Source organism: Triturus cristatus, chromosome 1_2, assembly GCF_964204655.1.
Source record: "Triturus cristatus chromosome 1_2, aTriCri1.1, whole genome shotgun sequence".
NCBI classification, from domain to species: Eukaryota; Metazoa; Chordata; class Amphibia; order Caudata; family Salamandridae; genus Triturus; species Triturus cristatus.
In genome coordinates, this window is record NC_140580.1 from 543,748,389 (window position 1) to 543,765,596 (window position 17,208).

The 17,208-nt window shown below is 42.5% G+C and overlaps 1 protein-coding gene across 2 annotated transcripts in view; it reads right to left on the reverse strand.

Moving 5' to 3' along the window:
- The window catches only part of ZDHHC16 (zDHHC palmitoyltransferase 16), a 212,113-nt gene that overhangs the window by 39,167 nt on the left and 155,738 nt on the right, over positions 1-17,208 (reverse strand). For both annotated transcript variants that reach the window (XM_085606385.1, XM_085606384.1), the window contains 2 exons: positions 10,169-10,254; positions 1,579-1,702 (listed from right to left, as the gene is read on the reverse strand). In XM_085606385.1, the coding sequence (XP_085462511.1) occupies positions 1,579-1,702; positions 10,169-10,254 (210 nt within the window). The remainder of the gene's footprint in view (positions 1-1,578; positions 1,703-10,168; positions 10,255-17,208) is intronic.

The window sequence follows — 17,208 nt, forward strand, 5'->3', positions numbered from 1 at the left end:
CACAATTATGTATTACATATTGCAGTGTATGGGGTCAGCAGTAACTTTTAGCCTTAATTCTTGAAATAGGAGTTATTATAATGTTCAGGACAACAAACAGTGAATGACGTGAACATTTCTACGTAGCTTAAAATTGGCTAGAACTTTATCTCAACACTTAAAACAGGGCACTACTCACTGGCAACTAAACATTGGCAACAGCTCTGTAGCAAAGAAAGAAGACCGAGGTGTACATTTTATTGTTTACTTAATATATAGACCTGCATGTCAATTCATGGATATTTCTGAGCACTGGAAGTGAGTGAGCGTCGGTATATTGCGATGGGGATGTTCAAGTGCTGTCGGTATGAGGAAGGACTGGTCCGATGCTTTTCAATTCCACTGTATGTACAGTGTTCAGAATGATGGCGATTTGAAATGGTTTGTTTTTGTAAGGGTTTATGTGCACTGCAAAAAATAAGGCCCTGCTCTCAGCTACAGAGTGCATTCCACAGTCTGTAATCCTGCAGCCCTTGTAATTTCAAACCTTCTTTTCACCACTAATAAAGACAGTGGCAATACCTAACTGCCTTTACTCTGATCATACCACTCACTCCTACAAAATCTCTAGTCATGGCATGATTGGACTACTGCAATATAAGCTATACATTCTTCCACAAACTATGTATGGAAACACTGTTGTGTCTTAACATAAAGTATACCAGCTTATACACATCTAGTTTGAAGTGCACTTTCTGGTGGAGTACACGTGAACATTTAAAGTCCTTTATACAACACAAAGGGTATATTCAACAGATAATGTTAAATGACTAAGTGTTGGAATGGACACACCAGGCACCTCAAGTCTTATAATTCCTGGACAATTTGCCATTTGAAGATCAAGTGGTTTTACCAGAGCTAGGCCCTAGTAGCACAAGGTTTAAGTCAATGAACACATTTGATCTTTGGGAGAACAGTTGACCAGACTGCTCTTTGGTGAATGTGAATATTGCTCTGCTAAAAAAAGATTTTTCTATTGCAACATGTCTGTAAGCTAGAGTATCGCTGAATAAAAAGCTCTGCTCCACCGACCAAAAATAATGATTTTTTTCCACTTTATACCATATATTTGCAACCAGGTTACTTATTGATCCCAATCAGACAAATGAACAAGTCTATCAAATTGATTCACCCTATATTGGTTAAAGATCATTTGTAAACAATAACTTTGGAACGGCCACAAGCTCACAAGTTGAGCAAAGTACAGATTTGATGCAAATCAAAGGGAGGTCTGAAGGAGTTGAAAATCTTACTCAAATCTACACCCCTCCGCAGAGGTACTGCATAAAGCAATCAGTGCTTGTAAATCTTTAGACCATAGTGACCAACAACGAGAATCTGGAGTAGGTGAAGCTGCAGACTATTTTGGGAAAAGGATGCAAAGCATATGAGATTACAACCGAATCAAAGACTCAAAAAAGAGCTACAAGAATGTTCTGGAAAAAAGAAACAATACATAATGTTGCCCAACCGGCTTTGAGCAATTGTTCTTTGTAGCATTCATTTTTAGTACAGGCAAATCTGATCATTTGTAATCACCTCTCCTTTCTGCTGGAGCCTCTGCTTCTCTTTCTTGTTGATATGCCTCTCAATACTGGTCTCGCCCCGAGAGATGAGGATGACATGCCAGAGTGTAAGGGCTCCCAGAGCAAATGCCACAGAGCTGAATGATATTACATGAGATAACAAAGAGAGAAATAAGTCTGGACTTTTTGATATAACTTTTGATGATCTTTAAATAGCTGTAAAAGGTTCCACATTTATTGATTAAATCCCAAATTACAAAGAGACGTTGGCAACAGTTCACATCAGTACAGCATACTGCTTCTTAATGAGGCTTTTTATTTAATAAAAATAAAAAATCCAAGAGTTTAGAATTGTCTGGTAGCCTCAAAGATTCAGATTCTCCCTCCTGACCTCCCACCAATCATCTCGAACATTCGACTAGGCAAGACTTTATAAGGCAGGATAGGATTATTAGATAAGCAGATACTTTGAAGTCAGTCGAAGGTTATTTCTCCCTAAGACACTTAGAGGCAGATTTATGAGCCCCTTGCGCCACTTTTGCGTCACTTTTCCCATGTTAAAAGTGACGCAAAAGTGGCGCAAGGGGCTCATAAATCTGCCCCTTACTCTTTAGCACTGCCATTGCCAACTACAGAGGTGCAACAGCAGTGACTTCTCTTTTGAGGATCCACGATGGGAAAATTCTTGTCAGCGTAACTAAATCAGTTTGTAATAAAAACCTAGTAGGCCATGTAAACACCTAATACTGATAGATAATTGAAAACATGCGTAATTTGGTTGTTTAGCTTGTTAAATAAATAAACAAGGTCGGTCTTTCATGTGTTAACAAATACGCACCATCTTGAGGGATAAAGAAACAGATAACATTCATAGGATGCACAAAAAGAAGCTGGTTGCAAAAATCATGGCTCAAATGGTGCACAGCTGTGCATGCGTGTGTTTGCACGTTAAAAAACAGACTTAGTGGCTCTGCAAAGTCAATAGTTAACAATCATTGAAAACATCCCTATTTTGCACAACATTGAAAATGGTCCAGAGCACAATTTAGCACTCACTTCAAGCACTTTTAGTCATTAAACAACGCTATATAGTGCTATATTTAGTGTCTGTGCAGAAACACAAATTTCTAAACACCAATATCGGCAAACAACACTAAGACACTAACAAAAGAACTCGGCAACACAGGACATTAAACACAAGAAAATAATCCTCTGCTGTATCATTGCAAAGCAAAAATACACATAAAATACAGCATTTTACCTAAATATGGGAAATGTTATAAAGCCAACAGTGACAAGCAACATGATGTGGATGCAGGGACAAACACTGGTATCACTCTCAGTCCTAACCCCAAACCAAATGCACAAGATCGGATGTGTGCACACAACTAAAACTAGTAAGAAACAAGATGGCCACCGTGTCTATTTCAAATTTGGCAGCCACCTTATAACAGCATTCATTCTACAAGTGACGGACATCTTGGAACAGTGTTGTACATAGTGTATCCTTGTTTTACTATTCCAAAAAGATCAATAGACAAGCCAAAGTAGAGACAAAGACAGATAAATAAGGGTGCTGCTGAAGTGCTTATATACATGGACAGTCGCAGAGGGGCACATGCAAGGAACAGAACCTCATGAAATAACCTGGCATGACCTGGGAATGCCGAATGTAGATAGCAGGGGTCAAATCAGATCCCAAGACCCAATCATTGAACAAAGGGCAAGAGACCGGAAGAACCTTCACATGTGCAGTTAAAAATGGTTGTTGTGCTTCATGGAGGGTAAACACACCGAGGTGGAAAAACACGAGGAAGTCAGAGTAAAGTCAAAGAACACTGAACAGAGGGAAGGGGCTCGTGTTTCAACACCAAGACGGTCAAAAGGTCCCTATTGCTCCTCCCAAGAAAAGACATTCAGGGACCCCTAAATAAATTACTCCATTTTGATGTGAGGAAGAGCCTGCATGTTGTAAATTCAAGACCTTAGAAACCAGAAAAAACAAGAATGCCTCAAACTCAGGCAACACATTAACAGTAAACAATATGCCGCATCCAAACATCACTTGCTTACAGCTTAAAAGTCCAACTGAAGACAATTACTGCCCCCTGCAGCCGTTGCATGAAAGACACAGATAGAGCAGACTTTGAATGCAATTCTTTCACATTCAGAGAATGCAGGATAATTACTAGAAGGGAAACAAAACTAGTCGAGCTGCAATGAGTGTTTGGATCAAGTAGAACCTCGCTGCCAAAAGGAAAACCCATGATCTTTAGATGGGTCTAACACACGCAAAATCATGGAGCTCAACTACGCATTTCTGCCCACTGCAAATCCCAGTGTCATATGCCCAAGACAGTGGCATATTACACCCTCTTATTTACACAGAGGGTGTAAATAAACTGAAAGAGGTGATCATTATCAAAACATGCTCACACTAAATAATGTGTACCAAGCATCCTCAGAGGAACACAGTTCATAATAATCATTAACCATGTAGAATGTGGCCACGGGCGATGCAGGATTTAACTCCTCAATAGTTTTAAAGATATGAAAGGAAAATGCGGATATATAATCCTGCCTAATCCCTCAAAAATGCCAGTGGACCCCATAACAGAAGAATAGTCTGAGGAATCTCTGCTTCCATCATCCATGGTCAGATTATGACTTTGAACCAAACTGAAGAGAAGGAGAAAACGGAAAAAGTCTTTCCTTGCATGACTCAAATCATTTAGGGCCTCATGTACTGTTATTCAATTTGAAAATTGTGGTTGCATATTGCCTACTGACTTTTAGCAAATATAATTAGGCGTGGGCAGTAAACTCCGCTTCCCTGGCAGAGTTTTGGAACTCTGCCCTCAGTCTCAGAGTGCAAAGTTATGCAAAAACTCTGTCCTCCACCACGTGTCAGAGTTTACCGGCCCCCACCCCTAGTTTTGTTTTCAGTCTTCAACTCACAAGCCACATCTTTGAAAGCCCTGCTTGCATGCTCATTGCCAGGCCCTGCTTTTATAACTTGAATCGGGCAGCACACAGCAAAAAAAACAGACAAAGTTGTAGCTCCGGTAGCTTCCGATCTATCAGTGGCGCATGTGCTATCTACACCCAGTCCTAAAAAAGCACTCTGCAGTTTGAGAGAGAGAGAAAAGAAAACTTGAGGGTGAGAAACTGATGTGGGAGACGGTTAGACAGGAGATGGAAAGAAAGTGAAATAGAGCAACGAAAGGGAGTTTAAGGGGAAAAAAGAGAGCAAAAGGGAAGAAGCAGAAGAAGGGAGAAAGAAGCAGATAAGAGAAAAGAGGGTGAGCAGAGAGTGGGGGCAGTAGAGAAAGGGAGAAAGAAGCTTTCATGAGGCTTTGGGAATGGGCGTTAGTTCCATGCAGTGAGCAGAGATGTGTGTGAGCAATGCATGAGCATGACTCTTTTTTGTCGGCCTCTGTACAGCAGCGCATGATCATGTGAGCCGGTTACATCAGACACCACAATACTACTCCACGGAATGAAACTTTGCGAGCTCCGCCCAGGCCTAAATAGAAATGTATTTTTCAAAACAAGCTATGTACAAATAGGTCAATTCACAAAACACTGAACTGCAGGTTACAGATTGACCACCAAATTAATATTCATTAGGCAGGTTGCAATTTATGACCCCATGTGATTGGTCACCATCAGAGGGATGGTGGCCTGCAAGGGTCAGCAGACCACCATGCCTGTGACTATGTTTAAATAAAACATTTAAAAAATAATGCAGCCTTAAAGGAAATGGAGCTGCATTAAAAAAGTTATTTTTTTTTCCAAAACGTTTCACTGAAAGTTGGCAGTGGCCCTACGGACTACTTCCAACTCTCCCTGAAATGTTTTTTTTTTATTCCAAAAAGGTAAGGAGTATAACGTGGGATCCTCCCCTTTGAGAATCAGATACTAGATAATGGTTTCATGCTTTTTTTGCTCCTGTAATGCGGTCTAGAATCTCAAGCTCACTGGAATCTTTAAAATGCAGCCAACTCCCTAATGTTTAATGGACAAGCACATACCCAACCTTCGTTGATTTTCATTAGATTTATGGAACATTTATTGATATGAAAAAAGTATTTTGAGGATACCATGTGCTGCATTGCCGCCTAACTCATGGACAACCTAGAAGCTCTCCAATTTGCCCAGTTGGTACATGCTCCGATAGATAGGCTTGGACATACTTTGGATCCGATATTTGCTAATTCCCCAAGTGTGAGAGTGGCCTCCCCACTACCTGTGGTATGGTTGAACCATTTTGTCATTCCTTTCTCAATTATGATGTCCTGTCCTCCATCATCTCTGCCCAGAAGTCAGCAGAATAAGACACAGAAGTGGACCAAGGTTACATCGGCCTCATTTACTGAGGCTCTGAATACTACCCACCTATTCTTAGTGATTGTGCTAATACAGATAATTCTCATCTTGAAAACTGGATCAGCGAGGCATTGGAAGGTATCGCACCAATGACTACTCACACTGTTTTCTGCTCCAAACCCTCGGCTGAATGGTTCAATGGAGAACTGCTGGCACCTAAAAAAACACCTGCAAACGGCTCGAGTGTCAATGGCGTAAGAACTATAGTGCTATAGATAGAGTCAAGTATTCGAAGGACCATCACAAACAGATCAGAATCTGACAGAGTCGGTTCTATGCTCAGAAAATTGAGCAGGCCCAGAACTCCTTGCGCAAGATTTTTTCTATAGTAAAATCTCTATCCTCCTTGGAGCGTGTCTCAGCTCACACTGTCCCTTTAGTGGACAGCTGTAACCAGATCGCCCAATTCTTCTCTAAGACATATTCTACATTCCCTCAGGAAATCAGAGAAGCTGACTGTCTGGAATCTTGGTTCAATCTTCCCCCTCCCCCTCCCCCCCCCCCCCCCCCCCCCCCCCCCCCGATTCTGGGTAAGGCTCACCAGGATTAAGACGCAATCTCTGACGGAATTGCAGACTGTGGTACCTAAAGTAAAATCAGGTGCACCGATTGATCCCTGCCTCACTCATGATTTTGGAGCGGGGCATGGAGGCTATTCTTCTGGGACTTTGTGATCTGTGTGACCTGTCCTTTACGACAGGTCAGATTCCCCTGAAGTGGAAACATGTCACTGTTGTCACTCTCCTGAAAAAACCCATGCTAAATCCATCCAGCCAAACCAGGAAATTTCAGAACTATTTCTCTGCTCCCGCTCTTTTCTAAAGTAGTGGAAAAATATATAAATCATCAGTTGACGAACTATAGGGAGTCCAAAGATCTCAATCTGGTTTCTGTGCTCAGTACGGCATGGAATCTGCATTGCGGTTAGCCTCTGAGTCTCTCACACTCATTGCAGATGAAGGCAACACCACGGCTCTGATAATGCTGGACCTAAGGGTAGCGTTCAATACTGTATCCCACTGCCTTCTGCTCAAACGGCTGTGCTCATACGGTGACGGTGGTACAGCTTTGAGATGGCTGGCCTCCATCCTTCAGAACCGTTCCTTCCAGGTAGTACAACAGCCCTTCTCACCTGAGGTTTTTCTGCTGAAGCAGTGGGTGCCGCAGGGTTCAGCACTGAGCCCAATGCTGTTCAATCTCTATATATGCCCCCTAGCGGATGTGCTCGAGTGTTTTGGCTTTAAAATCATGTCATACGCCGATGACACTCCGCTGATTATTACTCTAACTCAGGATGAGGGCTTTTCAGCTGCTAGTTTCAGATCTTGCCTGGTCGGACTGGCTGAGTGATTTATCATACCTGCCTCAAGCTCAAAGCTGAGAAAACAGAGTTGCTGGTGTTGGGGAAACAGCCTCTATGTGGTACACAGCATGGTGGCCTGATGTATTGGGACCTGTTCCGATTCCTAAACAGAAATTCAAGAATCTCGGCATATGGTTTCACATCAATCTCACCTTTGATAATGAGATAACCTGTCTTGCGGGTACCTGCTTAGGCATCTTAAAAATGCTACAGAAGATCTTAGGTCTCCTCCTAGAAGCTGCTAGGGAAACTGTAGTCTAGGCCTTGATTATGTCAAAACTAGAATACTGCAATGTACTTTATTTAGGTGCCACCAAAGGCACACTAAGAAAACTTCAAAGGGTGCAGAATACTGCTGCACATCTGTTATTGAATATTCCCAGGCACTCTTCTATGGGCCAAGCGCTTGTTAAGCTTCATTGGCTCCTGAAGAGGAAGAGAGTGGCTTTTAAAGCTCTACGCTTTTGCCACAAAATCTTGAGGGGAAAAAGGCCCCCGCTATTTACATTCTCTGATTAAGGCCTAATGCCTTAGCAGAAGTCTCAGATCTTCCGATACAGCACTAATGAGCGTTCCAAGAGTAAAAAAGGCACGCTGGGAGGTCGCTCCCTCAGTTTCCTGGCCTCCATATTGAGGAATACTCTTCCTCTTGATCTAAGACAGGAAGGCTCCGAACTAGCCTTTTGTAAAAAAGTTAAAGACGTGGCATTTCAGGCAGGTCTAGACTAGAGTAGACTAGAGGTGTAGACTAGAGTTTATTCCCAGTCCTTCGTAGTGTATGAATTCCTAGAACGAGGACACTCTGAATGGAGTAACCAAGGGCCCTACAAATTTTTAGCATAACATAACATTTATGTGTTGAATTTTCTTCTTAAAAGATGATAATCTAAAACCCCTTTTGTTGTATTTTCACATCCTCTTTCTTTCACATACACTATATTATTTTTTAATTCAACAAACGGGAAGTTTGGTTTGTTCATCTTTATGCATTTTGGGATAAAATTCCCTTTATCAGTAGAACAAAAACTTCACTGTATCAGTTATGTTTCTGTTAACAAAGGAAAGGATCTGCTTCATCATGAATAAACAGCATAAACTTGATTTTTTAGCATCACTCAAGGAAAACATTGCACCTTTATTACAACTGACCAGGATAGCACTGGCATAGGCAAAATGCTGAAATCTCCACTTTTATATTTTTTACACCAACATTCTGCTCTTACCTGGACCACAGCTCCTTTTAAAGCATGTGATCAAATTGCTAACTTCCTGTTTAAGTCTTTCTACAATACCTATGTAGTCTTTACAAGTTTACAGATTTGAGTCCTTCATTTATTTCATATGGTCATGAATATATAGTTGATTTATCGAGTCATTTTCCATCCTCAACAATAAATTACTTTTGTCCACCACACAATTAATTGGAAACAAATCTGATGTAAAAGGTCTTTTGTCTCATTAAATTGATTTGCGATAGACTATTTGTATTACTTGTTCTTACGTTACTCTTATTTTCTGTTGTTCTAATTTTCACAGTAAGACATAGGTTTGAAGGTGTTTAAAGGGGGACTTATCCAGTCAACACATCAAGAATTTGCTAGAGAGTCTGGGCGATAAGCCCACTGCAGGGTGAAGGGGGTCAAAGTATCCAAAGAGGAGCCTCCAATAAAACCCCCATAGAATAGCTCAGTATCGTACCCCTCAGGCAATCACTGGTACTATGCTTGCAAACTGCTTTCTTGAGAACTATCAAAAAGACCTAGAAATTCAACCACGGGGAAAGAGGGTGGGGTTCTGAAAGGCAGTGAGCATGGCACAGGTGATGTTTGGGTGGCGTGTTGGGCATGGCCTGGCCATACATGAGCTTAGGATTCTAATTTCATCATATTTCTTCTCGGCAAAAATAATTTCCATGCTACTCCATATCGATCTTGATTCTGCAACACTGGAAGTACCAACAGAGTACACTACACGCGCTAACATACATTTCATCTCTCAGCACGTATTTATATGAGTTTCTTGTTCTGTGTGCCTAAAATACAAATAAAAAAATTACTATTTTGACCAGGCATAATTCAGATGTACTTCAGGGAAAAGCTTTGGTATGTTCACCCTACATATACATACATATTATACTCTAAGGTTCCGATGTCGGGAGATCGCCTGACATCGGGCTCAGCAGTCCGACCTCCGCATTACGATGCAGTAGGTCAGAACGCTGCAGCCTGGAGGAAAGACCGATTCAGTCGGGCCATCAGTCGGACAGATAATCCCCAAATGTCGACGTGCCTGCTGAGACACACCGTCAAAAATATGATGTCCATTTCCCACAGCCATTCCATGACAGCCTTTCCGACATGGAAAGGCTGTTGGGAAGGGACTTTGGGGCCCCTAGCAGGGCCCCCTTAACCCCATGCCCTTCGCTATGGGGCCTGGAGGGGCACCATACATCCCTGCACCGTGTGGCAGGCACCGCATGGAGCCTGCCACACGGTGAAGGGATGTTTGAAAACATCCATTGTTCGATTGCAGCTTGTGCTGCAGCCTTTTTTCCGGCCGCCACACAAGCTGCTATTGAAAAATTTATGTTTTCGACCGCCCATAGTGCGGTTGCATCCAAATTCGGCAGGTGAAACCGCCGACTTATTGTCGGGCGGTTCCATTCCATAACGGTGTCATCATAATTAGGCCCGAAGCGTAAAGGGATTTTAGAATGTATTTTCCTTTTATGGATTTGGAGGATGCACTCCTTCTTACATTGACAGGCAAAAACCACAGCAAAGTAATAATTGAAAAATGAATATTCGACTTCAATATGCATATTAGGTGCGGGGATGGGGAGATAACTTACCTGCAAAGGACCCATAGGTAAACAATGCACTTATGGAACATTTTTTCTCTGAATGAATACACGGGAGGTGGAGTCTGGTAATATGTCTGAAATACACAAAAACAGTATTTTAATCATCTAAACCATGGGAAGTTTAAATATGTTAGCAACTTTCATGTAGACCATGCTCAGAGACCCCCCCCCTCAATACCGCTTCCCTTGCCTTCTGCACATCTGGTTCAGGACCTCTCCACTTATCTCAGTACAACTCTTCACCAGAACTATCAATGTAGACAATATGGACTCTAGATTGTGCTGCAAATAAAAATTAAAGCCAAAGGAATGTTTTTCATGTTATGTTTAATTTTTAAACTGTAGAAACTTTGAGAAGGAAACAAATGCACAGGAATCATGATTACTTTATAACTGTACAATCAGTGCTCAGTTTGACGTTAAACTAGTTTGTGGCTGATAGGGACAAGATTTCCTACCAGTTCTTTACAGAGAATAAAACAAAAGAACTCTGGAGGAGGAACGGTGATGACGCTCTGGAGCGTCAACATTGCGTGTCCCTTCATTCTCATTCCATTGCTCATGCAAGGCAGGGGCCATTCTAAAGTGGATCAAAATAACTTGTTTTTTGGAACTCTTATACGGACATATGTATGTTACCAGCATGAGAAATCTCATTCTGTTGAATGTCTTATGGTGACAGCAATTTGAGCACTTTACTTTCGGAGACAGTCTCTTTTATGAAAATTAAGCCAAGTTTCACTTCCACCATAGCAATAGTCAAGGAAAGGTGGGAAGGTTTGCAATAGAGTTCACTTCACTGATGTACAGCAGCTTGTTCTTTCCCAATTTCAAAAGTTCTGTAGTCTACCTTTTTCTTCATCTAAGCATGGGCTCAGCATAGAAGCTACTGAATGCTATCCAAGGGCTATTTCTACCAGTATATGTCTTCAATCAGGACCTTTTATCTTTTTTAGGTTGTGAACGATTCTCACAGAGACTCTTCTGCACCATCATTTGCTGGCTGCATGTATCTAGCAAAACCCATACATTCTTATGATTTGATGCTTTTTTGCTTTGTATCGCTTTATAGAGCTAGCCAGATTCAGCCTCCTTAGGTATGATGGACTTTTTTCTTAAATAAAACTTTTTTTGCTAAGCGGTTGTTCAGTTCACATCTATTCAGATTGAACGAAGCAAATACAGTAAGCCACTTGCAGGAGGCATAAACCTCCCTCTCCTTGATAATGATCGGCCTCGGCCAAGTTGCATGCACATCAAGTAGCTAGCAACATATTTCCCAGAAGAATCGGACAAGAAGCAACCCCGGGCCCTCCCTCCAATTTCTCCCCTCCCACCCCCCCCCCCTCCCTCCAATTTCCCCCCCCCCTCCCCCCAGGACTCTCTGCAGTGTATTCAGCCACCCCAAATCTTGTAGAATTTATGGGAGCATCCGCGACCATTATATACCTCGCACTCCGCTATCAGACACCAATCAAGATCGTTGGACTGTCGGTGGTCTGCCTGCCCCCACAATCTGGCTAAATTTCACTTTGCGACCCCTGCAGCCAATGTGAGCCACAGGCCAGGGTACTTGGGCCATTTCACTTCCTCGGTGATGATTGACTTTTAAACTCTAGAGGGTTGGTGACTAAAAGATTTTTAGATGCTATATTTAGAGCTGCTCATACATCAGACTGCAAAGGGGCCAATTAGTCAAATGTGCTGCGTGTGTGAGAGAGATCATTAAATCCGGTACTGTTATGAAAGTGCAACTTATCACTATGCAGGTTATGACAGCATCCAGGTAGAATACCAATATATTTGATCGGGATCCTATTATTTGGACATTAAATTGTGTGATATTATTTTTCCACTTCTAATTACTTTTATAGTATTTGAAGTTTCTTGCTCAGGAAAGTTCGACAATGATGTAAGTCAGCATAAGACGCCTTAATCATCAGTTTACCTATTAGTGCTCCAAGTCAACTGTAACAGGGCTAATAACTTATGGGATAAGATACCACGTGGTCTTCTCACAAAGCACAGCATATTTATTTACCATAAGAAAGAAGTATTTTAATGCAGACTTGGAATTGGTGAGACTGTACCACATTTTGGCAATTACACTCTGTGATTTTCTTATTTTAGACTAGTTGTGACTTCACAAGTCTCTAAAAGCAACATTATTTCCAGGTTTTTATGCACAATGAAAAGTGTAGTAAGTCTTATGCTATTTAGATAGCTCTCTCTCTTCTTTGGAATCTTTCATGTACATTTGGAACCAACAATAGTGGTCTGCTGCTCCAAAATAGTGCTTGCTTCAAGTGAAACAATCATAATAATGTGTGGCTTCTGGAGGGTGGAATGCACCAATATGCTACTTTTACTATTCTGAGAAGCTCTGAGTTACAGTCAAAAACTAGGCCTATTTCCCTTTTCTCTGCAGCCGTCATCTATGGTAAGCATCTTATTTATTTGCTTCCTTGTTCCAACTCCATATTATCAAGATTGCTATCAACATTTATACTTATGTGCCTTTCAATTTTATGACTCATGCAAAATCGATAAGAGACTACATGCAACAGTAAACCATTTCAGAAATGAGGACACTTAACATTTGAAAAGGGACAGTATACAGGAGGTAGGGAAGGAAAGGGGAAACGAGCGTAATCTTGCAAGTTAACACATAGTGAACATAAGACTTGGGAAGAGTTGCGAACATCAAAGACAAGGTGCAGGTTCTGCTACCAGAGGCTTAAAAGTGTTAAATAGTAAACTGGGGTGGGAGCGAGATGAACTAATAGAAAGAGGAGAGCATACAGGAGAGCGGCGCTTTAGTGGAAAGAAGCAGCAGTTTACGAAGAAAAGGATGATCAGCAGAGATGTAATGATTTAGAACTATTTGAGATTTGCATCCTTTAGTTAAGGTGTACACAATCTTTTAATCTGAGTTTACTTTATTTTTAATCGCATATTTTCTTTTTATGTAGTAGCTTCAAAAATATGCATTCTGATAGATTCTTCTAAACGCTGATTCCTCATCTTGTGAATACCCCCCGGCAACAGACTGGATCCAGGAATTATTCTCAGAAATTCTCTCACGTGCCAGTAGTTGGTGTCACGCAGCTCCGCACTGGCTCTGTCATGCCTTGGCAGTGACGTCGGGCCACATATAACCACCACCTCTGCGAGTCAATGTCAGTTTCTTCATTTCTGCACCATCCAGCGCATATCTGGAGAGCGATCCCTAAACTCTGTCATACATTTCCTGAGTGGAAGGGACATGCATTCCCCCAAAACTACAAGATTGAAATCTCGCATGGATCACCACAAACAGATGTCAGTGATGGATTCCAAAAAGGTCTGTCTTTGGTGTCAGGACTTCTAGCATGATTTGAAATTGTGCGATGACTTCACTCGAAAGAACCCAAAGGCCATCTGAGATCTCAAGCCCAAACTCTACATCGCAATACACCACAGAAAAGTTGAAGCATGACTTTTCTTCTTTCCACCATTCATCTTAAGAAGTCATGCGGACGTCAGGGTATATCACGATCTCAATTCCGTTCTCTCACAACCGAGTTGATCTCTCGACATGTCCAAATTCAGGGCGGATTCCCAGGGCCATTGTTGGTGCCGCAAAAGATCCTAGCCTTCAAAGAAGCCATGTTGCAGATTTCTGGTACCCATCCGGCTCCCTTTGGTGCGCATTTGCACCCCACAGATCCAAGGAGGCCTCTAGTTCGGTTACTGCCATCAGATTCATCCCCGACACGGACTGTGTCTCTTCACCCCATTTGAGGGCCTGCCATGACTCCGTGGCTGATGCCGGCTCCAACTTCTCATTTGGCATCAAAACCAGTGCCAATCCCCCTTGCACTGACACCAGCATAGGTAATGTCAACATAAGACCCTTTAGTCATATCAGACCATGAAGCGAATCCTCAGTGACCTTGAGTAAGGTACCGCCAACCTTGATCCAAACCCCAATCAGACTCTGAAGGCTTGCTTCCATTACCTTAAGGTTTTTCAGACCCAGAACAACATGATGAGTGTTGGAGATCCTAAGTTGAGCCTATATGCGGAGGAAAACTTATAGTTGGACCTACAAGATGCCAGTGGCCCGGACAAATCCTCCAACGTTTGCCTTAACTCTCCCCCTGGCCACCACATGGAGGAATCCATCTCCTTTGCAATGGTGATCAGGAGGGCGGCAGAAGTCCTTCATCTTCAGCTGCATTCAGTGGAGTCAAAACAAATGTCCTTACAGATGTCCTGCAGCCAGGACAGACTTCCTCAGAGCTGATCCTCCCTTTGAACGAACCCCTCACAAATACCCTACTGAGACCCTGGGCAAAGCCAGGATCTTGCCCCTAGTTAATAGGCAAATTGCTAAGACACTTAAACCAGCTCTGGGGCCTCATCATTCCTCCTCCAGCATCACACGATGGAAGGCCTCATGGTACAAGCCTCAACTAGCAGGTTGAACCTAAATTCCTTCATGAGACCACCTCCACACAGGGAGTCCCAAGCATGTAGGCCTGTTAACTCAGATCCTGGGGCATTACTTGCATGTGTTGTGTGACTTGGTGAATTACGTCTTGTTCATGGGCCCTGAAGACCTTTGAGCCAATCTGAAACAGATCAGGCAAGATGACCACTACGTGGTGAAGTACATGATTGGATCAGGCCTGGATACTACTGACTGGGTAGGGCAGTTGATACCAGTGTGGTGCTCAGGTGCCCATGTATTTTATTGTATTGCAGCATTTATATAGCGCTCAAAATCTCTATGTGGGGCGATGAACGCTTGCCTACATCAACAGCAAACTACCAGAACTGTTGTTGGTGGCGGGAGAGAGAAGTGTAGCGATCTCTTGGGATGGACTTTTTTTTATTACCATCCCTTATCTGAGAATCTATGTGAGATGTATAGAAGCGGTCAGGTTATATAGATATTTGGGACCTGCAGGGAATGGACTATATTAAAGTCCTCCAAAATTGTCCAGTAATAGGTGACAGATCTCTTCAGTTATTCCATGACTGTTCGTTTGTTGATGTTTGGCTGTACATTGCTAGTGAATGACAACCATCATAGCAGATATGTAATATGTGAATTTAATAGGTATAAATTACAATTTGTTGCTGAAAGCTGCGTATTATGGTTTAGTATCAATATGGGCAATAACTGCTATGTATATATGGAAATACATACTATATAATCCCACGGCGAACCGTTGATCAGACCTTTTTTTGCTTACCAACACAATGAAAGCAATTTACTGGTTGAGGTGTTTGAAATTTGTGGGTTGTAAGCTGAGGCTTGCCCTTGAGAATGCAACTGTTTTCTGGGCTCTGTTGCTGGGGTGCTGGTGGTACAGCCATCTAGGAAATAGCCAAGTCTTCAAATGTCCTCAGAAGTGTATATGGTCCTGGGTGCTTCTAATACTGTCTAGTAGTGAGTTCCAGAGCTTGGCGGTGTGTTCTGCGAAAGCAGTGCCTCCTACGAATTTCTGATAGTAAAGTGCTGCAATGGTAAAGTAGTGGGACAGTAAGTGGTGCAAGCCTGGAGAGCAGCATTGTGTTTGGTTTGTATTGTTTGAACTTAAATTGTAGGTATAGCAGTCCTTTTCTTTGGGGGGGATGTGTGGACACTGCAGAGTGTCTTGAACATTGCCCTTCTAGCTATAGGTAGCCAGCGGATCGATTGCAGGACTGGAGTCATACATTCTCTTGGGTGAAGGCAGAGAAGAAGGCTTGCGGCAGCATTTTGTTTGAGTTGTATTTTGCGCATAATGGATGAGAGCGCACCAAGGTATAGGCTGTTAGAATAGTCAAGCTTGGAGATTACGAGCATGAGGATGGCTTACAGTTTATGTTGGTATACAAGGCATTGAAAGATGAGACTGTTTTCAATGTGTAAAAGGCACTCTGTGACGTTTCTAGCATGCAGTATCAAGGATCCATGTTGGTAGGCTGGTAGCTTTGCTATTGTTCCCATTTCATAATCTCTGTTGTTGCAGAATTTAACTTTAGATGGTTATTCATCGCCTATGTGATTATGGCACGAAGGCAGTCATCGAATTTTGAATTGTAGAGCTCTTCAGGGCTAGCCATTTGAAAAATTATTTGGGTGTCATCTGCATAGTTGTAACAGATGAGGTTGCATGATTTAATCAGATTTGTTAAGGGGGTTGGATAGATATTGAATATTAGAGGGGAAATTATGGAACCCTGAGGAACACCACAGTGTTGTGTGTAAGTCTACCCCGATCTCGACAACTGGTTGCTGAAGGCGGTCTCACCTCAAATAATCATGAACCATCTCCAGATGATGGCCAATCTATTGGTATCTTTCAGTTTCTCCACTAATGTGCCAAAGTCACACCTGGTTCTTTTGCAAGAGCATCCATTCATTCATTGGCGACATCCAGACATGGCACTGTTTCAAGCCTTTTCTACACACCAATGAGTCAACGACATTCGGGCTATGATCCTGATGTTTTAGCCTTTGACCTGGGTCTCCTTGAGAGCATCTCTGAGACTTCTTGGCCTCCTGCATCCTGCTGATGGACCACACCAGGTGGCATATACGGGTTCTGCAGTGTGATCTGAGGGCTCTGTGGACTCAGCACCAAGGCAGACAGTCTAATTCAATCCAAGTGATGGAGAAGACTGCTGAAAGACCTGTAGTAGGGGCTGCTGGACCACTCTCCCTACCCCACCCAGAGTTAATGTTCATGACAAATGGATTGTTACTGGGTTGGGGAGGTCAGCATGGAGATCAGAAGCCTCTGGTCCTCAATGGAAACCCGCCTCCATATCAATCTGATGTTGTTTCGGGCAATGCTTTTCTCCCATCCATCAAGAGGGAATACGTCCAGGTTCTCACAGACCGCACCAACGCCATGTGCTATTGCAACAAGCAAGGTGGAGGGGGATTATGGGTTTTGTGCCAGGAGACTCTCTGCCTCTGGAACTGATTAAGTCAACAGGGCATTTCCCTGATTGCACAATGCCTGGCAGGATCTTTAAATGTCAGGGAA